Raw genomic sequence first — 23,636 nt, forward strand, 5'->3', positions numbered from 1 at the left:
AAAAAAACCGGTTTGTGCACCTCTAATCGGGAGCAATCGAAATCTGAAAGTACCCGGAGAAACCATCCAAGAAGCAGTAATACTGCTGACCTGCCAAACGCTCCAGCATCTGATCAATGAAAGGTAAAGGAAAGTGGTCTTTCCTCGTGGTTAGTCTGCGGTAATCAATGCAGACTCTCCAACCAGTCACAGTCCTAGTGGGAATGAGCTCGTTCCTCTCATTGGTGACAACAGTCATGCCACCCTTTTTAGGAACCACTTGGACTGGACTAACCCATGAACTATCAAAAATGGGGAAAATGATCCCCGCATCAAGGAGTTTGATGATCTCCTTCTTCACGACCTCCTGCATCTTCGGATTAAGCCACCGCTGCGGCTGAATGACAGTCCTAAAATTATCCTCCATGAGGATTTTATGCGTCTAAAACGAAGGGTTGATACCCTTAATGTCGATAATCTTCCATGCAATGGCCTCTTTGTGCCCTCTCAACACCCTCAGCAACTTATCTCTCTCAACCTCCGTCAAAGCAGATGCAATAATAACCGGCAACTTCCTCTCCTCGTCCAAAAACGCGTACTCCAGATGGGCAGGCAAATCCTTAAGCTCTAAGGAAGGAGGGGGACTCTCGACGGAAGGTCGGTCCATCAGATCGTCTCGTACGATCCTAGCAGACACTTCAGACTCAAGGGTATGTAACTCGGTGTCATCCTCCGTTGACTGATCGGTCATGGCAACCATCTCAATCTCCGGAATGTCCCTATCAAGAATCTGAGTGTCGGAGGCAGATCCTCCACAGATCTTGCTGAAAAAATCCCCAACATGCTCCATGATGGTATCAATAAAGTACAAGGAGTCATCAGCAGACTTGGGGTGTTTAAGTGACTGTCGAATGGCAAAGGTGACGTTCTCATCCCCAACTCTCAAGATCAACTTACCCTCGCAGACGTCGATCAACGCGTATGCAGTGGCAAGGAATGGTCGGCAAGAATAAGCGGTACACTATCATCGTCGTTCATGTCCAGAATGACAAAGTCCATCGGGAAAATGAACTTCTCGACACGAACAAGCATGTTCTCGACCACCCCTCGAGGGTATTTCACAGAACGATCAGCAAGCTGGATACTCATCCTGGTAGGCCTCGGTTCGCCTAAACCCAGCTTGCGATACACAGAATACGGCATGAGATTAATACTGGCACCAAGATCAGCCAGCGCATGAATAACCGTATCATCACTCAAGATGCAGGGAATCGTGAAACTCCCTGGATCGGCCATCTTCTCTGGTAACTTCCTCTGTAAGACAGCAGAACAGCTAGCACTCAAAGGGATGGAAGCTACGTCAGCCAACTTCTCCTTATTCGACAGAATATCCTTAAGGAACTTCGCGTGTTTAGGCATCTGAGTCAGTGCCTCAAAGAATAGAATATTAAGGTGAAGCTGCTTCAAAAGATCAAGAAATTTAGAATTCTGCTCCTCATCTCTATCTCTGTGGAGTCTCCCGGGATATGGTACTCTAGGTTTGTAGACTCTCAGCGGCTCTCTCGGTAGCTGCTGTCTCTCGGCCTGTGCTGAACTCCCTGGCTGCTCCTCTGATGCACCTGGGCCGGTGGAGACTCCATCTGAATCTCCTCATCCACCTGCTCCTCTTTATCATCAACCGCAGGCTCCTAGACTCCTCATCCTCTGGACCTCTGCTGAATCATGGGCTCATCTCGTGCCCCTGCACCGCTCCTCGTCGTCACAGCTTTCGCGAATCCCTTTGGGTTTTGCTCGGTGTTACTTGGTAGCGTACCCTACAGCCTCTCGTTCAACCGACTAGCTATCTCTCCCATCTGCCACTCAAGACTCTGAATCGACGCTCCCTGATTCCTCATGAACTGCTCATGCTCGTGAAACTTCTCCTGGGTCTCCTTATGTCGGGAATCCTCTCGCGTCATAAGCTGTGATAACATCTGCGTCTGCTGCGCCATCATGTCCTCCAAAGTGGGCTTCTTCTCCCCACTGCTCGCTCTCTCACCGGCATCCTGGAATAAACTCTGACGCTGCTGAAAACCGGACTGATTACCACCCCTCCAGTTGGAATTCTGATTGCCTCTCCATCCCGAATTATAAGAATTGAAAGAATTTTGATTTCGGTTTGGATTGCCTATGAAGTCTACAACCTCCTCCTACGAACTGACTGGGCACTGAACGGTATCATGCTCTCCTCTGCATATCTCGCACAACCTGCTCTTCGTCTGCAAGTCCTTCACAATCTGCGCTAATGCCTCTACTTGTGCCGTGAGAGCGGTGGTCGTGTCCACCGAATGCATGTTGTGTGATATGGAGTCGACGGTCTTACCACCCTTGGCGGGTGGTCACTGGTATCCACTCATAGCTAACCCGTTAAACAAAGAGATGCACTCATCCGGATCCTTCGTCGTCAGCAAATTTCCTCCCGCCGCTGTGTCAAGCATGTTCTGCGTCATGTACGTCACTCCATTATAAAACTTCTCAACAACCGCCCAATCTTGCAAGCCGTGGTTCGGGCACAACACTAACAGATTCTTAAATCGGTCCCATGCCTCGTAGAAACTCTCGGTGTCCTCCATCTGAAAAGAATGAATCTGGTTACGCAAACGAGCGGCCTTAGTCGGAGGATCGTATTTCTCAAGAAATTGGGTCTGCATAGCAGCCCAAGTAGCTGTGGAGCCCTGTGGGAGGGACTCGAGCCACAGACTCGCTTTATTGATGAGCGAGAACGGAAAAACGCGGAGTTTCACGGCGTCTTTGGATACGCTGGCAAGATTGAAGGTGTAGCAGATATGCGCGATGCGAGTGAGATGATGATGCGGGTTTTCGTGAAGTAACCCGTGGAACTGAGCAGAATGAGAAATGGTGTTCAGAATATTTGACGGAATCTGCTAGTTCGCGTTAACTCCAATGGCGGGTGGTGCGATGCTGGATCTCGCGCCAGCATTGGCCCGGTCTGCAACTGTCCTCCTCGGTGGTGGATTGTCGCCCATGATCCTATCCCTATCGTCAAAGTCGGAAAACGTAGGAGAAGAGGATAAACTACCAACGGATGATGAAGTAGATGTTGGTGAAACGGTACGACGTCTCTCACGAAACTCTCTCTCTCTCAGGCTCGGGAAATGCTTCAATGTCGGGTGGTCCACGAGATCGAGTATGTCGCATACAACTATACAAATCAACAAAAGAAGCCAAACTATCCTAATAAATAAACAAACCAAAAAAATAATTACAAGTAGCACACAAGGTAAGTTCTAACTCGAGTCGCTCTCAAAACGCCTAAAACCGTGTCCCCGAAAACGGCGCCATTATTACTAATTAAGTTCAACATCAAATACACAAGTTTGAAAACAAAGAATACAAGGAAATTTAAATACAACTAAACCTTTTGTCAATTTGTTTATTTAACCTAAGTCTAATGTCTTCTCCAAGTATCATCCTCAAATGCTTGTATCTGTAGCATATGTATAAAATAATGTTAACTAACTAAATAGTTGGTGAGTTCACACAGTTTGATATAAATGCGTAAAAACCATACAATTCCATGAACAAGTGTAATCAAGAAAGTAAAGTCCTTTCCAGTTGGTAACAACCAACGTACTCGGATAATCGCGCAAGTAAGGCCCTTTCCAGTTGGGGGCAACCAAACGTACTCCGACAACGAGGCCCTTTTCCACTCATAACAAAATGGTCCTGAGTGCAAAGGGGGTGTATGATCATACTTATTGAGGCTACTACGTGCAAGTAAATTCGAGCAAGTAATCAAGTAAACTCACAAGTCCATGTAATGAATTGTAATTTGTAAATGAAATCGTAAATACTTTGAGTTTGTAGGATACATGTGCTACCCTCAAAAGTAATAAAAGAGTAAAAAGAGGGTGTGAGAAACTAACCTTTTAAATTTGAAGATAACTTGAAATGAAAACTGAGAGCGAGTTAACAAAACCAAAGCGATTTAATCTCACGAACTATAAATATGAAGATAAAAAATCAAGGACTAGCTACCGGGGTTATAAAGTTAAGTAATTTGGTTTTAGGGTTTAAGCATTATTCCCCAAACCATGCTTAAAGAGCATCGTACATTTTGCATTAAAAACTTGTATTTTGGGGAAATATGTAATTTCAAAGGTTAGGAATGAGAAATATGTAAAAATCCCTATATTGTATTATTTTATGGTGTTTTATTTTAAAATATTATATTTAAAATTTAACGGAATTTTAGTGTTTTAAATTAATTAAGTATTATTTGAACTAATACTTATTACTTAACAAGAGAATTATGATATTTATAAATTACGAATTTTGTCGGAATATTAACTTGAAAACAAGTATTTAAGCGAATTATAAAGTTTAATGAAATAAAAGCTAACGAGCTATAACGAATTATAAACTAACAAATTATAATTATAACGGGTTAAAGTTTAACGAATTATAACAAATAAATTAAAGCTTAAAGTATTAATGTAAAGTAACAGAATTATAACTTATTTTAACGGTGTAACGAATTATAAGTTAATAAAGTAACTGAATTATAAATTAATTTAAATTATTTGACGAAAGTGGACGTTGGGTTTTCGTTGAAAATAATGATAAATTTAGTGTATGAAAATTTTATTTAGTTTAAAAATAATTTTATTTGATTAATTATAATTTTTAAGAATTTATTTAGTTTAATATTTGAAGAATGCAAAAAACTAAATAACAAAACAAAATGCACTGACCCGGGTTCGAACCCGTCTGTTGATGCTAAACTGTCGCTATTTAGTCAAAAACAATAATAATCAGTGTCCTAATCACCTTAAACTAGTCAGGGTAAGTAGGGTGTCGAACCACTAAAAGTATGTGGTCAGTGTAATGTGAAATCGATTCCTAATATTATGAAGTAAATTATCAATCACACTAGTTTTAAAATTTATATCTTGCTCATGACAAATTAAGGCTAAAGACATATCCTAAAAAAATATGATACAAAAGCTCATTTGATTGGTGTTTCAAAAACTCGACCTAATTTGCCTCACCCTATATATATTGATATTTATGAGAGATCTATTAATTAATTATTCATAATACTACATATTGTAACGTGGGACTAGCCCATTTGATAGATACATTTTGCTTCTTAGATGGGAGGTCCTATGTTCATACATAAGCAAATATTTTGTTAATTACTTTTCCTAGACGTCTGAATTAGTAAATTATTTATACGTGTGTTCGTGCGTACGTATATGTGTATAAGAAGTAAAATGTTTTAAAAATATAAGCCACTTAATATATAGTTAAGTGGTTTTAAAAAATATTGTGTTCTTAATTACAAAAAATATAGCTCTTTCGAAATGATAATATTATTATACATAGTGTAAATCAACGCTAAAATATCAGAATATGCTTTGGGGTTTTCACTTTAATTGAATTGTTTGGTTAGAAGCTTTTTCTTATGGTCGTCTTATTATATTGATATCTATAGAAACGTATTTTTTTATTATTATTTTTAATTTTAATTTGGTTTATATGCTTATATTTAGATCGAGAAACTAAAAGGTCCTCATTACCCACAGAAAAAGAGTTTTAGAAACCTAGTAGAGAAAATGGTGAGGGCACCGTGTTATGATAAAAACGGAATCAAGAAAGGTGCATGGAGTCAAGATGAAGACAACAAGCTAAGAGCCTACATTGAGAAGCATGGTCACCCTAACTGGCGAGAACTTCCCAAGCTTGCTGGTACGATATACGTACTTTCGATCTTCCTGAAAATCTTTATTTGGCCCAGTGACATCTGGTGTGGTGTTGTAATAAGCACTCCCTTCATAAGGTCGAGGGTTCAGATCCTACAGTGAAGTGATCTATATATTAGTAGCTATTAAAAAGAATTATGTACCCATCAAATTCTATTAATAGAAAGAATACGGAATATATTTATTGTTCTTGTGTTCTCTTATATAGGTTTGTTAAGATGCGGAAAAAGTTGCAGGCTTCGGTGGATGAATTATCTGCAGCCAAACGTGAAACGCGGCAACTTTGCAAAAGAAGAAGAAGATGTGATTATTAGTTTACATAACAAGATTGGCAATAAGTAAGTCCAAACAAATTTTGTCCCTAGAGCATATATATAGTTATTTAATACTGGTGTTGCTGTGTTATAAATATATACATAAAGCTATGTTGTTGTATTCATAGATGGTCAAAGATGGCTGCACTGTTACCCGGAAGAAGTGACAATGACATAAAGAATCATTGGCACACACATTTAAAAACCCGCGTCCGAAATAACCAAACTGTGCTAAAGAATGAACAATCTGGACATGTTGAACCAGCTAATGATGCAAAGCCGAAATTACTAGGTCCATTAAAGAACCCTAATTCAACAACTCAACAAGAAGTTGAAATTTTATTGGCCGTATTATCATCTTCTTCAACAAGTGAATCGTCACCGAGTTCATTGGTTACACCACAAATTTCAGATACAGCCGGAGATATATGGACCGATCAGCCGTTTTTACCAGACGACGGTAGCTTCATTGAAGGATTTGCAGATGATCTAATCTCCCAGACTTCATTGCAGGATTACCTGATGGACGATATGCTTTTGTGGTCAACTTAATAATATTATATGATTTGAGCCGGTTCGTGTGGTTTTCTAATTTTATCTCGGAATCATTTATTAATTATTCTGTGTAAATGGTGAATAAAATACTTTATCTATGTGATGAAGTATAAAGACGATCTATACATGACGTCATCACTACATGTATTAGATACATCACAAACATATAAATACTATATATCTTGTATCATATGCATTCATATAATTAAATAAGTGTTGATTCATCTCCGAGTGCCATATTTTATAGTCATTAAGTAGTAGTGAAGATTTTGGTTTGAGATCGCTAAGTTTCAAGTTTGAATTTAATCTCAATCGGGTTTTATTACAGTGGCATTCGGGCTATACGATTTCACTGAACGGAGATGATATGTTTAGACTACCCAACGCTGTCTATGATCGTGGACTTATGCGGTCGCTTTTGTCATTGGGTTATTATGATTTCTCGCTTTGTCTACAAGTAAATCTCAATTATCTAAAATAGCTCGATTTGATAGCACCAAATTAACCAACTTACGTCGTTCAACATAACATAATGAATAAGTTGCAGATCATACACATGATGCTTACCTTAGTGGGATCATTCCAAATGTAGCAAACGGAACAAACAATCATTGACGATTCCAAGATGACAGAAAACAGGTTTATCTAATGCTTACCAACCAAATCGAAGATGAGATGAAGCTTAAATCCTCATTAAAACTAAGTAACTAACCAAATTTGAAATTTGAGTGTTCTAATTTAGAACTACATTGGGCTACAAAGCCTAAGGTTTGAATCCATGTGGCAAGAGACAAACTTTTTGGTCACAAATCTCTTGTTGTGGAGATGAATTTTGTCTTCAAAGTTTGCAGAAAGTCTGCATAAACAAAATGATGATGTGGTCATTTCTCTCACAAACACACATATATATTACATATATACATACAACTTTAATATTTTTAACAGGGTTTGTGTAGGTTTGTTATTGTGAAAAAAATAAAAGTTTTTAAGAAAATTTTGAAAATTGAGGTAGAGCAGATATCACAGTTTATGAAGGTTTGTTGTTTTGGATGCTTATATATAAAGATGAATCGGGCTTGTAGGCCTGATACTAATAAACCATAAATACCATAATACTATTAACTATATATGGCTGAGTTAACGTGCAGTAATCGCTTAACGTACATTACGTATGCGAAATACGTTCAATGTTAAAAAAACATAAAAACGTTCTAGCCAAATCCCAAAATCTAAAACGTTAAGGATTAAAAACTAAAGCGTTCAGGCTTAAAACCTAAAAGCTTCATTCTTAAATCTTGATGCATTAAAGGTTAAAACCCACCACTTAAAACTCAAAATTGATCGATTGAAGCTTCAAATTGATGATTAATTGGATCAATTTCAATGTTAATTGATCAATTAGATGTATCAATTTCAATTGGAAAATTGATCAACTGGCTTGTGAACAACGATCGATGGTCGTGACGGAAGAGGATGGTGCTCATGACGGTAGACGATGGCCGCGACAGTGGACGGTGGACTTTGACGGGACGGCAGAGGCGGTGGAGACGAACGGATCACGTAGTTATGATTTTCGGGTTAGTGTGTTCTTGAAATCAAGGGTTAAGAGTGTCGCGTACCTATTGTATGATAAATGATTAATGTATCGGATCCTTTCTATAACTATATATATATATTAAGTATTAAGTATGAACACTTGTACATTACAAAAGAATGGTAAAGTTAGAATGCATAAGGGGACAAAAATGAGAAGTGTGAGAAGGATTTGTGGGCACACAAAATACATTTAAAAAAATAAAAAAATAATTAAAAATATCATAACTCAATATAAATAAAAAACAAAAAAATTATAAAAACCAAAATGTTTCCCCTCGTCATTCCCGTTCCCAAAAAAAACACAATGCTGAAAAAAAGGACACAATACCGAAAATGAGCGAACAACACCATGATAAACAAAAAAGACATAATAGATCGCAAAATATAGCACAATGCCGAACAAAATATGATACAATGTTGAATAATATAACACAATATCAAGAAAAAAATACATAATGTTAAGAAAAAAAAGACACAATCAATGACGAAAATAAACACAAAACAAAAGGATAAACAAAAAGACACAATGATCTTTTCGCTCAGCATTGTTTTTTTTTAGAACGAGGAAGATGGTGAAAACATTTTTGTGTTTTTATATTTTTCGTCTTTTCATTAAAAATTGAGTTATGATTTTTTTTATTAATTTAAAAATTATTATTATTGGGGTTTCTATTCTTTGTTACAAATCCTTCTCATCATTCTTATTTTTGTCTCCCTTTATAGAATAACTTGAACATAAAAAAGAATTGTATAAATATATGAGTGATACCAAAATTGATAATTAGTTTATAGGAAATAAATGGTATGCGGCCACACTAGTTTTGTCCAACAGCCTGTTTTCATGTTCATATTATTCCAAGTTATTCTAACAAAATCAGATAGTGGTTCTTCAAGGTGCTATTTGTTTTTGAAGACAAAAACTGTCTGTAATCTGATTTCATCTGATTTTATGTCTACAACTGAAGATGTGGTCTGAAGGTCTGCAATCTGAAAATATAATACTGTTTGTTTTATAAACTGGGTATCATCTTCATAAGCTGAAAATTAGTTACCTATCATACATATCACACTAGATAAAAGTCATTTAACGTTTGTAGACTAGTAAAATAGTTGGTGGTGGGCGGTGGACGGCGGAGGTGGCGAACGATGGGTGGTGGTGGTGATGGACGGTGATAGTGGTGGATGGTGTTGGTGGCGGATGGTTGGTGGTGGTGGGTGGTGGTGGCGGATGGTGGGTGGTGGTAGTGGACGATGGTGGTGGCCGACGGGTGGGTGGTGGTGGTGGGTGGTGGTGGTTGTGATGGACGGTGGTGGTGGGTGGTGATGGTGGACGGTGGTTGTGGCGGACTGTGGGTGGTGGTGGCGGTGGACGGTGGTGGTGATGGACGGTGATGGTGGCGAACGGTGGGTGGTGGTGGTGGCGGACGGTGGTGGTGGTGGCGCACGATGGGTGGTGGTGGTGTTGGGTATTAGGTGTTGGTAGGATGTTAAGAAGTGTGAAGATGTGTGAAGAAGTTAAACAATAGCTTCTTTTTTAAGACCATAAAAGCAGTTTGCAGATCTTATTTAAAAAAAAACAAACAAACAAACAGTCTTCAGAAGTTTATGTTTGCGCGACCGCAGACATAAGCCTCCTGCAGATGTTTTAAGCAAAAACAAACACCACCCAAGTCGGCTATCCCAAAGAAATTACAATACACCAATAAATATTGTTTAATTTTATTTGACCTAAGGTACCAATTGCCAAATGACGTTACAAATTATGTAACCCTAGACTCAAGGTTTTCCTCCAATTTTATACCACCACCAAGGCTAGTTTTCATACTAGCTATCAGCTCTTGCATCTGCTCCCTTGAATGAAGTGGTGAAGGATAAACAAAAAGACAATCCAATTGTCCATCTACCACCGTGTCGAAAATGGCTATGGACGGGCCTACTCCATGAACCGAGGCACACCCCACATAGTCGTCCAAGGAAAGATCTTGTCTTATTTCCCTGGACGTCTCGATGACAGGATCTTCGAACACAGTTACCAATGCGGTTCTCAAGGAAGACTTTGGTGTCAAACTCGGGTTGTCTACAGCCTTGGACATGAGGAAGTTCATGTCAGCAATATCAGTGAAATGCTTGTTGTTGTTCTTAGAGCTTGCAAATGAGGTATAACTTCTTGTTGCCAAGTCCCATAGGTTTTCTCCTCGTTTCACTTCTTGAATTGTATTGATGGCAGAATGGTAAAATCCTAGAAATCGCACGAGCAATGTGACATAATGTAATTATATTTATCCAATACATGCATACATCTAAACCATATTGAAATATTGGTTAGCTTACTTATAAGTTGTACATTTGATTAATAATATTGTGTTTTAAAGCAAAAGGATCAAGAGTAGAATTTATATATATTTGTATTTTGCTCTTTATAAAATATTGAAATCATGACAAAAACGTGATAAAATTAACAAATTTCAAACGGGAATAACTTTTGATTGAGACGAGTTGCAAATCAGGCCAGCAACCGACCCCACATGTTGGGCTCGATGAATTTTTTGAAAGTTCTTGAATTGCTTCAAGGAAATTCGCTGCCCCGACAAGGTCGCTTGCGAAGAAAGCGAACTCCACATAGTTAGGTGAAAAACTGTAAGTGGGTGACTGGTTAAGTTTGGTGAAAATCTCTGTGAAGTTGGATTCTGACCCAAACGAACTTGCCGAGTTCGCTTATCACAATAGCAAACTAATAGATATTGTTACAACTTGATTGAGTTTGCTTGCAAGGCCGGTAGTGAATGGTTTAAAATTACAAAAACTTAAAAACCGCCTACAATGATATTATAAATCACCTACTTATTGTAAAACAAAACTATAGTTTCTACTTGGAGAATAACAAGATGTAGATAACCCATTTTGTGAGCTTAAAAAAATCTTGAACAAGAAGTCATCTTTAAAACCGTTTGTTATATATTCGAATACGTCTTCTGTCTTGCTTTACATTACAATTTTGTTTCTATGATATACCAGAAAAACTTACCCGAATGATGTTGAGATAGAGGTGGCTGGAGGTAAGAGCGGCAATCGTTTAAAAACACCACTCCATACTTTTTCCGATAGTTGTTAGGGCCACGCTTAGAGGAATATACTGCCATTAGAGTCGCAGCTGCCAACACTCCGCATAACTTGATTCCTCTTGACTTGCAACCCTATGCAAAAATAAGGAAACTTATGATTTCAGTTGCTTGCTTTGTGATGATTAAGATTCTTTTAGGATAATCCAAAATCTATGCACATAAACTTTATTGATGGTTTAGACTTTTGAGTTCTGCTAAGGAACTGATCCAAGAGTTAGCGGACTCTTACTTAAACCATCTAGATAAGGGAAAATATGGATGAAAAGGGCTCAACATAAAACAAACATAACTTAGGTCTCAGTGAGTCATTTTATGTGGCAAACAACAATTAATAGGCAGTTTGGCCCATCTGTCGAACTCGAACTCCATCAATTAAGGCTAGCTCCCATGTCATCACTTAAGATTTTTCCCCAATTTGAGAAACCTTTAATTCTCATTTTTAGTGTAATACGTGTAATTATTTACTCGATTTATACATTTCTGTAATTATGTTCTCAATTACAAGTTATTTAAGAGTTTGTAACTTCTAATATTTAATAATAACTGTATAGCTTTCAGTAACAATACTTAAGAAGATTTACTTACAGCCAGCAGCAACTGAGTTTCTTGTATGTTCATCTTCAACCTCACAACTTCAGAATGCAAAGGCCCTTTGGCATCTTTAAACTTCAAATTCTTTAACCTAAATGTGTTCACCGAATATGTCACCATATCCTTCCCATGTTCCCACATAGTCTTCTTAGCCTTCCCAACAGGAATAAGATCTTCCAACCCCATATTACCCTCCTCTTTATACCCTCCCCCCTCTCCCCCTCCCATAACCTCCCTTAACTCCTTAAGCAACGACACTGCAGTGGTCCTGTCACAAACCGCGGTGTGCAACCTTATCACCAGGATCCATTTCTGGTCCGGAAGGGTATACAAGTTAGCAAACCATAAGTATAACCCTTGGTTGCACAACGCATGGTTAGCAGCACTGGACCACTCGTTGATATTAAGCTCGTGCTCGACGATTAAGTGTAGTGGAGAGAGGGAGGCGTTGGAGGCTTGGCTCGTGAGGGTGCGGAGGAGTTGGGAGGTTGTGGCGGGTGTGATGATGTTGAGATGGAGGTTAGGGACCGGCGGGTTGATGATGAAGGAGGTTGAACCGGTGGTGGTGTTTTTGTATAGCATTGAGTTGAGGATTGGGTGGTTGTTTTGGATTTCTTGTAGGGCAGTCTTTAGAAGAGTGATGTTTACGGCTTTGGAGGCTTGAAGTGCCAAAACGGTTATTCCAGTGCCACTAGCTACAGCCTTGCACCAGTTTTGTTCGGTGCTTCCAAGGTTTCTTGAGTTTGTTCTCGTTTCCATTTTCTTTCTTGTTTCTAGGTATGTGTATGTGTATATGTATATATAGAGAGTGTGTGTGTGTTAAGGGAGTCTTTTTAGTTATGCGTACTTTATGAGAGAGGTTGTGCAACACCCCTAAGGTACTAATCAACTTCCTTATAGATTTAATACTACACGGCCGTATGTGAGTGTACGATTTGGTGGTATACTTATATATAGGATTCGTTCTGAAATTGTATACTTTCGTATAGGGCTTTTATACGCCCACATAGACAGGCAATGCTACGTTTTGTGTAGAGGTATACAGATTTTTAAAAATGCTATACGCACACATATTGTATGACTGATGGATCGGTTTGAATCTAGCATCGTGTAAGAGGGGAGGGGTAACAATTTTATAAAATATATGTAAATTTATAAACGTCTTTGATGTTAATCCCCTAAAATGTCTCATGAATCGGAATAGAAAGAACGTTTTTCGATAACAAACTTGGGTATATTAAACAATAATGTTATGAAATTAGTTGGAATTAATCAAATAATAATATTATTGTTGCATTTGGGACTTGTTCCATGAGATCATCGTGATTGTATGATAGCTTTGAAGTTGTGACCTAACGGTTCTTTATTCATATCATATTCATGATTATATTTCTCCAACTTTCCTCTTGATTAAAAACTTATTATATATAATTGTTTGATACGCATCTGATTCAAAAAGCTACAAGAATTGTAATAAAGACCGAATTGTTAGAACCATATAGACAAAAATGTTCCATAGACAGTTTGCATAAATCTTAAAACACAAATTCCATTATCATCTTCACCGTGACTTCAAATGTACTTCCCTATATTTCTTTATTTTTAAGATTCATTTTAATTATAAATCATGTGAACAATGGATTTCGTTAATTTGCGCGTTGATTTAGATACCTAATCACTATTTGTTCGTGACTTGAATGCCATGGGTTAGAGTCATGGATACACCCTCTTGCACCAATGCAGGATAAGGATGCTTCAGGCATGCGATAGCTTCGTGCACTGGCCATAGTATTTCAAGATCAGCAAATATAATTTTTAAAAGATTGGGTTTTGCGATTCAAAAAGGGGGTAGCGGCGCAGCTTGTTGCCCGCTTGCCTTCTGTTTCGATGTAATCCAAAAGGTCTTTAAAGACATTGAAAACTCAAGAATGCATTGTTACACTGTACCATACAACACAACAAACACATCCATATTCCACACCACCCATTTTTTACTATCCTCGGCCTTGACTTTAACTTTGACTATTCTTGACTTTGACTAAGCCAGACCAACAAGCTTCTCACTAACCTCCCACAGCTTCCGAGCTTTCTCCGCATCACTCGCTTCTTGCGAAAGCTGGTTTTCAAACGAAGCCGAGTTTTTATTCCAGCTCCAGTACACGCCCGACTTCGTTAGGCTCGAATCCGCTACAACCTGAAACCAAGTTCAATATTAATATGTTATCATCAGCATTGATCAATTGTACCTAATGCTTAAAACTTGCACATTAACCATTAACCGACCTGAGCTAGTCGTTTTCCCGCTTCCTCTTCCGAAACATACCCTTTAGTGATATATTTTTGGAAAGGCGGGAACAGAAGCCGAAACAAGGGAATATGTTCCCTGAAAAGCCCGGTTGTGGCAATGCAACCGGGGTAGAGGGATGAAAAGGTAATTCCAGTTTCGTCATGGTACCGTCTATGGAACTCTTGCATTGTAAGCATGTTGCACACTTTGCTGTCTTTGTAGGCCTTAGCACCGTCAAACTCGCCTCCGTCTATCATGGCTGAACTGTTTAGCCCGTTCAGACCCCCGGCTAACCCTCTTAGGTCACCCAGGTTAGCCTTCGGTGGCACGTTTCCAGCCAACGTGTTTGTGTTTCCTATAAAACGTCCACAACAAAAAGTATGAGCAACTTAAAAATGAGTAACTGTACTTGAAGCAACTAGGCTTAGAAAAGCGGACTAAAAAATGACCCAACTTAAAAATGAGTAACTAGCACTACGTTTGGAGTTACAGGAATCATAAGTAATGAAAATGTCTAAGCGGGCCAAATAATAACTCAACCCTCAGCCTCAGGTCCCAGTTTCGTCATCCGGGATCTCCGGTTTTTTGATAGTTTTAATTATATATCCTTATTACAAAAACTCGTAAATGTTTAGCACGAGTAATTTGAGCATTTATTTATCTGGTTAATTTGATTCTTAATAGGGTGTTCATGGGTGGGTTCGGGTCGGTTTTGAGCTCAAACCAAACCAAAGACCAAAATTCGGTTTTTTTAGTTTTTAAAAACCACTCATTTCGGTTTCCTGTTTGATTTCGTTCAGTTTCAGTTTATCCGTTTTATCATTTGGGCTTAGTCATTTTTGGGCCGAAACAAATCTAACCCAATATAAAGAATTTGGGTCAAAAATTTTGGGGAAGAATCTTTATATAAGTTAGTGATTAATTGATTATTATACATTTGAGGCCAAATAGTTGGGTTACACTACTAATTAAATTCTTATAAATTACTTAACATTCAATATTAATGAAAATCCATTGGGTTTTTTCAGTTTTCTTTATGGGTTCGGTTCAGTTCGGTTTTTCAATTTTAGCATTTGGGGTTAGAAAACTTTGGGCCAGAAAAAAAGTTCACCCAAATAATGAATTTGGGCCAAAATCATTTTGTTAGTTCATAGTTCACGGTTAATTGATTATATTCAATTTGGGCCAAAATATTTGGGTCACAATTTATAAAATTCTTATAATCTATTTAGCATTAATATTAACAACGAAAATCCCCAAATTCGCCTCTGTTTGGTTTTTTTGGTTTTTAATTAAACTATTTATCAAATTTTTATAAATTATTTTCCTTGTTACCTGTTATGGAGCCAACAATTATGAGTCGTTTTTGCGGGTAATCCGACTTCTTAAGGTCATCAAGCAACAACCTCGAGAGTAGAAAGTGACCAAGATGGTTAGTCCCGACACTAAGTTCAAAACCTTCGGCGGTGTAAGTTGGCTCTTTCGCGGTAGGCAAATAAACCGCAGCATTATTCACAAGCGCGTCCAGGGGGCGACCAGACCGTCTAAACGTGTCCACAAATTGTCTAACACTCTCGAGAGACGAAAGATCAAGGTGCATAACAGTGTAGTTTTCTTTACTGATTCCAACCGATTTAGCTGCCTTTTCGGCTTTCAAAAAGTTTCTACAAGCCATTATTATGTGCCATTTGCCCGTGTCGGCTAAAGCCTTTGCTGTGGCTAGACCCAAACCCGATGAGGCTCCAGTAATAATAACATTACCCTTTCGAAGTGTTTTCTTGCCGTCTGGTGCGGCTTGGTTGACCGATGGAGCTGCGGTTGCTGTTTGTGCACGAATTGATACCATAAATGGCTTCCTTTTCAGCTCCTGCAATTAATAAATTCAGCAATAACCGAAGACGATAATTAGGCATGTAAATGAACAGAACGAGCATGAAGGGAGTATGTTAATGTCTGTTGGTTTAACTTTACCCGAACAAACAATTGAACATGAACAAGTAAACGAACAGGGCTTTGTCGTTTGTTCGTTCGTTAAGAAAATGGAATGTTTGTTTGTGCTTGTTTATTTTCGTTCGTTAACGGTATACATTAACAGTTCACGAACAAAAACGAAAATAATTGAGCGAACTTCAGTTAAAGGTATAATGAACATCTATCTGTTGGGCTTAAATATTTAATAAATTATTGACCAAATTGTGATGGGTGATCTTTTATTATTTTAATTTAATAATACTAGAATAAACTGTAATTGATCTATAACATATTAACGAATAATAATCAAAAGAACTTAAACAAACGTAAGCTAATGAACATAGATGAAGTGATGAACGTAAACGAATTCGCTTAAACGAGCGTAACCGAAGAAATATAAACAAACATAAATGACTGAACGAGACATGTGTTCATGATGGGTTGTTTAGCTAAATTAACAATATAAATGTTCGTGTTTGTTCATAAACAAAGTTCCGGCCGGACGGTTTTTTTGTTTTGTTCTGGTCGGCTTTTTTCCTTTGTCCCAACTCGAACAAAAGGTATATTGATGATATTAACGATGAAATCACGTTTTTAGAAATGGCAAAAAAGAAAAACGTTTCGACCAGAAACCCATTCCGTCCCAGACCCGACTGACCCAAACCCATTTGGACCCGAATCCATTCCAACCCGGACTCGATCTGACCCGACCCAAAACAGCCCTTTTTCAATAATTCAATTTGACCTACTTTGACCCTAACCCATTTTGACCCTAACCATTCTGGCCCGACCCGACCCGTTTGCCGGTCCTAATTTACAGTTAATAATTGACATGCAATTAGCTAATTACAACTTCACTGATCCTCAAATTCTATAAAATAGCTTTCCAATTCAATCCAGTACACATACAGAATTGCAATAATTTCTTCAAAATTGAGGTTAAATCGGAGATAAAAGCATCACCTTTGTTCCGATTAAAAGAGGGCTGAAATCAGATTTGGCATTTTTAGAAACAAAAGCTCCATTCCCCTGTTGTTTCACATTACAAACCAGAATATAACAACAAAACATAAATAACCAAATTGAATTGAATGAAAAATTGTACCTCTTTGTGAACGGAGGAGAGTGCACAAGGAAGAAGAGAAGCTTGAAGAGCCATCTATCTCGTTTGGACTCCAAATGTACTGATGTTTAAGCGTAAGTTACAACCTGTTTTGGTTTGATACTGTGCAATGTTTGTTGGTCGGGGATGATAAGGTGTTTTAGTAATGGGGTTTATTCGGAAGGACTGCCACGGTGGCATTGTACTGGCCAATCAGTGGTGGTTGTTTGGATTTCTTGATAATTTTTTATAATAGTTAAATAGTAATAAGATATTAAATAAGAAACCCTTTGATTCAACTAGAAGAATCAGGAATCTTTTAAAACGTTTCTAAGTTATGTTTGAAAAAAGAAAAGACAAATTAGAAATAAATAATTCTAACTTTTGTGTATTGAATGATAATAATTTTAACTTTAAAAATCATTATTATCGGTCCCAACTTTCAACTATTTTTTGTCTCAATGGTCCTCCGTTAAAAAACACTTAACGCCGTTATGTTTTTTCCAAAAGTTTCAAACCGATGTTTTAGGATTTTTGATCGGAAGAACGATACAATTCGACCGATGTGGAACTTGTCTCGAAACTGTTATCCGAGCGACGAAACAATGTTTCAATTCGGGTGTTTGAATTTCCAATTAACAAAAATCAAGTCATTTGAATCACCGTTTCGAGATAAGTTTTACATCGGTCGAATCGTATCGTTCCTCCGATCAAAAGCCCTAAAACATCGGTTTGAAACTTAGAAAAAAACATAACGACGTTAAGTGTTTTTTAACAAATGACCATTGAGACAAAAATAGAAAGTTGGGACCGCTGGTAGTGACTTTTAAAGTTGGAATTATTATCGGTCAATATACAAAACTTGGGATTATTTATTTCCAATTTGCCAAAAAAAAATAAAAAATATGCAAGTGTCCTCCTACACCAATAACATCGTAATGGTTGAAGTTTGAAGTATGATTGACATCATCTCATCTCATGAAACATCACTTGAGTATGTATTAGTAGTCAGGGACAGATCTAGTTAGTAATAAGGGTAGCCTCTGTTATCCCTCAACTTTTCACAGGTAGTGTAAATTTTTTTATTTTTTGCTTGTTTTCGTATTTCGTTACACTTGAAAAAAATTTAACGTTACCAATATTTGTTTAAAGCTCAACCAAATTAAAAGCTTAAAACTAATTAAATCCCAAAGTTTAAAGCTCAAACCAGATAAAATCATTGTTCGTTGTTCCCTGGTGCTTATGCTTGGAAGCTTGGTTTAGGTCGGATATCAGCATTGAATAAAACAAGATTTCATTCGGCCCCTGTTCACCCCATGCTTCCACGACCCCACCGGACGTCCACGCTGCGGTTTAGTAGCCGATGGTCAGTGTTCACTTGGACCCTCTTTCACAGTTCGACTTCTACTTGCTCAATTTATGTATTCATCTACTTTAATATAAAATTGTAACTGTTATTTTATTTATATAAATTGTTAATTTGGAATGTTTATGGGCAGTTGTATATTTGAATGATTGATTATGGTTTATTTGATATTTAGATAATGTAAATTGGAATTGATTTGGGATTTAGAGTTTATATTTAAATCGGAATTGATTAGAGATTTGTGGTTTAAGTTTTGTTTCTTATAAAATTAAGGAACTTGGAGGACGAAACGGTAAAGTATTATTAGCAATCTTTTTAAACGAAAATTCCCAGAAAGTGATGATATGATATTAGTCCTACACCAAGTTTAAAAAAATGATTATAAAAACCAAGTTTTAAAAAATGATTATAATAAATACGCTAAAATACAATTTAGTTTTATATGAAATACGGTAAAAAAATTTCGTTTATATGGTATGAAATACGGCTAAAAGAATTTTTTGAAACCTGCCCCTGAGATTTCCGTCTAGATTCGCCACTGTAATGATAGTAGTTTTAAATGTTATTGATTTTGTTCTGATTGAAAATAATTTTTTTAGTTTTGATTTACTAGTTATATATTCTTCTTTTATAAATTATAGTTATGTACAAGTAATTTATTTATGCCGTTCAGTTATTTGTATTTGAATGTCACTAATGATATTTGTATTTGAATGTCACTAATGATATCAAGTTGTTGGTCTAGATAATTTATCAAGGTGAATCACAATTTACAGATATGATAATTAGGGGTGGACTCGATACAAATAAAATTTACCATATCAAACTTGATCACACAATAATACTTTCTTTTAAATGTATTATTTTGATCATATCACAATAATACATGTCTTTAATCAATAGCTAAAATTCTTCATGTTATTGTTTAGTGAGTGGTGATACCATTTGCACTAATTCATTAATATTACGTTAACCAATCAACCAAACAGTAAATAAAAGCCATCAAAATCAGAAGCTTTGTATGAACAGAGTGCAAGAAACAACAAGATAACAATAATCTAACAAGTCTTAATCTATGAACAATCACCCTCAAACAGCAGCATACAATTGACTGAGCTCCAGCATCATGTTTCAACTACCAAACCGCAGGCAGAAAACCGAATCTAACTTCATTTTTCATGAACCAAGACGGTTCTGGCATCAAGCTGGCATGGATTAAAGGTTAGGACAGTCAATAATCACCTTGGACTATAGTCACAAATGGGGTTCAAAGGAAATGAATATCAAACGATCTGTACAACCATTCGAATTATAACAACTAACTGTGCAGAAGGTTATAGGCGGGCAAATCGCGTATTCTTTGGATGTCGTCAAGTGCAAGTTCTCTCTCCAGTTGCTTCCGCGTATTTTCTAAAACGTCCTGATGTCGTATAAATAGCCGTTGAGGCTTATGATAAGTACAACATTGTAAATGTGTGAATCTAATACACACACACACATACGGCTGAGGAAAAACTAAATGATTTAAGTTTGTTCTTTTTGTTCTCGCATAATTTAGTTTTCGTAATGACCTTTTCTTATATGTTTGTGTGTGTGTAGAGAGAGAGAGAGATAGATTACATTGAACTCTATGTAAGACGCATGCGTAGCGATCCATTGAGCATCCATCAGAACAAAAGCTATACAATATAGAACATCAAAGGCTTCTTCATCCTCTACAATGAATTATTTGCACAACAAGGAATCCATTAGAATGCTTAAAAAATGTAGAGGGATAAATACAAAACAAATTAAGATTGATAATTACCTCCCAATATTTTTACAAAATTGATACACCTAGGCTTCACTGCAAGATAAAACATATCAACAAAATGATAATCAAGTCACTTTAAACATAATCAACAAATGTTATACAAGATGGATTTCAATTGTTTTACACACCTTGATATAACTCCAACATTTGTATCAACATAAACGAAACATTAACGCCCACGACAGCAAAAGGATATTCCCATGTCGCCCTTTTCCCCCGTTGTTTCAATAATAACCTACGAAAAGCATTCTTCATTTTGAAATTTAATCAGTTAGTAACTTGTAAACACAAAATAGGTCACAATTCAACAGAGATTAAAGGAACCATACCGGAAATGTTTTTGCAAAGAACAACAAATTCTCAAGTGAAATAAAACCACAACTCCTACCACAAACAGATAGTAAATCATTATATAACAATCAAGCAAACAAACGAACCAGTAATATATATGCCACCTGGACAGTTTGTGCTGACTGTACAATGTACCTAAAGTCGGTAGACGGATTAACTCCTTGCCAGCCCATTTCTAGCCATTGCTCAGATATTAATCCTGTAAGTGTAACATTTGGATATGCTAAATTCCACAGTTCAGCAAGGGCTTCCTGTCAATAAAACATATGCTTACATCAAACAATGAATAATGATTTTATCTTATGATTAAAAGAAAGTATAGAAGTGAAGAATAAGTGTATAACACCTGATGATCTAGACGAGTCTCATCATAAGGTACATCCGCACGTTCATGAAGTTTCTGATATCTTGCTTCCTGTACAGATTTGAAATTAAGTTTCTATTTTTAATCCCAAATGTGTTTATTTGTATACGTGTGTGTTTAACTTTGTTGATATTTAATAAACTTGCAGAACTAACCTCAACCGGGGTGAGTTTAGAATCAGCGTGCTTGTTATTTCCAGAATGTGTGGGGCCTGTGCGGCTAAAGATTCCTCCAATCCATGTTCGTGGACCAACCATAGCAGTAGCTAAATCCATTATTTTGCAAAATTACATAAATAACAATGATAATAAGTATGGAGTCCATGAGATCCCCATGGACCGCATTAATACCCTATTAACCAATGTAATTAGTAGAGGTGTTAACGAGCCGAGCCCAGGCTGGACTTGGCTCAAGCTCAACTCAGTAAACTAGAGTTCGAACTGGAGCTCAGCTCATTTCAAGCTCTATGCTTATAGCTCAAGCTCGGCTCGTGGGAGGCTTGGCTTTTTCAAGCCTGAGCTCAGCTAGTTTATTATTATTAAATAGTATATACATTTTTTACTATTTTATATATGGTTTTTAATTATAGTTTTATACTTAATAATAATTATTATACAAATTATATATATTCAACTAACTTAACAAAATGGCATAAATAATAGGCTCACGAGCCAGCTCGAGCTCGAAAAGTGATGCTCATCCTTGGTTATTAAATAAGCTTATTTTTAGGCTCGAGTTCGTTTAAGCTCAGCTCAATTTGAGCGTTTAGCTAGCAATCTCGAGTAGCTACGGCCTACGAGCAGCTTGACTCGTTTACACCCCTAGTGAATTAGGCAAAATGCAGCTTGCATAGGCAGAAAGCCGGTGGAAGCTGGAGTCGAACCTTGGACATCTATTAGAGGGACTCATTACGCCACCCCTTGAAGGTTAGTAACCAACATAGAAGAGCAAAACAGTAATATGGGACTAGGTCTAAAAATAACATTCACTCACCAATACATTGAGTTAATTCTGGTTTTCTAGTAAGATACTTATGTAACCATTCCAAAATATTAGTCTTGTTGTGTATCCAAAGATAAGCATCTTCATCAACCTGGTTTTTGAACAAAAAGTAAAATGTATGAATGCTAATTCAGTCGGTTTTAAAGATAAAACATTAAGAAAAGATCATATTATTGTTTTTGAAAACGTAAGAATGAAAAAATGAAAAATGAGTGCGTACTTGGAAGCGAAAACACTTTAGGAAGAACCACACGAACTCATTAGGCCAGTGGAGATCAATCATCTGAATTCTGCATACACAAGGCATTCATTTAAAATTATTCAAATGTGTGATAATTAATTGAAGCAATCATATTCCATCAAATTGTAACAAAAAGATCAACAAGAAACAAGAAAACATATGTTTTAACCTCATCATAAAATAAAAAAGGAGAATATATAGAAAATGCAATGTGTGTTCTAAAAATCTAAAAGAAAATTATAATTTACCCTTCAAGGCACAAGAAAACAAGATCCATTAAAAAAATTAAAATATGAAAAAAAAAACACTTGTTTAAATCAAGATCAAGCCAAACTCCATTCTTGATTGAATTACACCAAAAAGAAATAGGACCCTTTAACAACTGATAAAAAAAAATCAAAATCCAATAGGAACAACACCTATTTAGTGATAGATTAAGCCAAGGATTAATAAAATTCAATTCTTGATTGAACAATATCCAAAAAGAAACAAGAACCTTTAACAATTAATCAAAAAACATCAACATCTAAAAGAAACAATACCTATTTAGTGATATATCAAGCCAAAGCTTCAAGAAAAATTTATTCTTGATTGAACATTACCCAAAAAGAAACAAGACCCATATAGCAAATGGGTTGTTTAATTAATCAATCGTTTAAAGAAAAGTAAATGTGTATATATGTATGTATGTACCTCTTAAAGAACAAGAATGAGGGTGAAAATGATGATGACGGGAATAAAAGATTGAGGGTGGTGGGGCCCTCTAGGTAGAAGAAGGTGTGTGGCAATGAGAATGGTGGCATCTGAGCTTTGGGGAAAGAGACCCCAACCGTCACAAGCAGAAGCTTGAGGAACATGTTTTGATCAAAACCAGACATGTTTCTATAATCCCGCCTAAACTATTGCTCTCTTTCCTCTACATGCATGTATTTTCTATATGTATTAAATCTTCAAAATTTTGTGGTGGTTTTCGGTAGGATTGGATTTATCATTCAAAATGATTGGCGCCGCACCTTATTGCCCGCTTGCATGTCTCTCTATTGTAATTGGATCATTTTGTGTTACGGTTTTTGTATTATATATTGTGTTACATTCATCGATTCAATATAAGGGGGTCCGGGTCTTACTCGGTTTGAGTTTACGTTGCGGCTACACGACCCCTACCAAGTAGCAATTCGAATAGGGGTTGAAAGATGGTGATTCGGTAACTATTAACC

The 23,636-nt window shown here is 36.9% G+C and overlaps 4 protein-coding genes across 4 annotated transcripts; 1 reads left to right on the forward strand and 3 right to left on the reverse strand.

Moving 5' to 3' along the window:
* Positions 1-5,579: 5,579 nt before the first annotated feature.
* LOC143564570 (transcription factor MYB58-like) lies at positions 5,580-6,610 on the forward strand. The gene is made up of 3 exons (XM_077051802.1): positions 5,580-5,730; positions 5,953-6,082; positions 6,187-6,610. Exons 1-3 carry the CDS (start codon positions 5,598-5,600, stop codon positions 6,608-6,610), a joined length of 687 nt encoding a protein of 228 aa, XP_076907917.1. The 5' UTR covers positions 5,580-5,597.
* A 5,288-nt stretch (positions 6,611-11,898) lies between these two features.
* On the reverse strand, positions 11,899-12,681 carry LOC143564588 (uncharacterized). Its single transcript, XM_077051817.1, has one exon. The coding sequence runs from the start codon at positions 12,679-12,681 to the stop codon at positions 11,899-11,901; it is 783 nt and encodes a 260-aa protein (XP_076907932.1).
* Positions 12,682-13,877: 1,196 nt separating this feature from the next.
* Positions 13,878-17,392, reverse strand: LOC143564571 (protochlorophyllide reductase-like). Its single transcript, XM_077051803.1, has 5 exons — positions 17,286-17,392; positions 17,144-17,209; positions 15,545-16,076; positions 14,206-14,564; positions 13,878-14,116 (listed from the first exon to the last, which is right to left on the reverse strand). Exons 1-5 carry the CDS (start codon positions 17,337-17,339, stop codon positions 13,961-13,963), a joined length of 1,167 nt encoding a protein of 388 aa, XP_076907918.1. The 5' UTR covers positions 17,340-17,392; the 3' UTR covers positions 13,878-13,960.
* Positions 17,393-19,966: 2,574 nt separating this feature from the next.
* Positions 19,967-21,612, reverse strand: LOC143564589 (uncharacterized). Its single transcript, XM_077051818.1, has 8 exons — positions 21,332-21,612; positions 21,159-21,227; positions 20,948-21,063; positions 20,791-20,845; positions 20,590-20,710; positions 20,456-20,494; positions 20,269-20,363; positions 19,967-20,068 (listed from the first exon to the last, which is right to left on the reverse strand). The coding sequence occupies exons 1-8, from the start codon at positions 21,449-21,451 to the stop codon at positions 19,967-19,969; spliced, it is 717 nt and encodes a 238-aa protein (XP_076907933.1). The 5' UTR covers positions 21,452-21,612.
* Between the last annotated feature and the right edge of the window lie 2,024 nt (positions 21,613-23,636).

This window comes from Bidens hawaiensis, unplaced genomic scaffold (assembly GCF_021521415.1).
Source record: "Bidens hawaiensis isolate Kalapana, Puna unplaced genomic scaffold, B.hawaiensis_p1.1 tig00022042_1, whole genome shotgun sequence".
NCBI lineage: Eukaryota > Viridiplantae > Streptophyta > Magnoliopsida > Asterales > Asteraceae > Bidens > Bidens hawaiensis.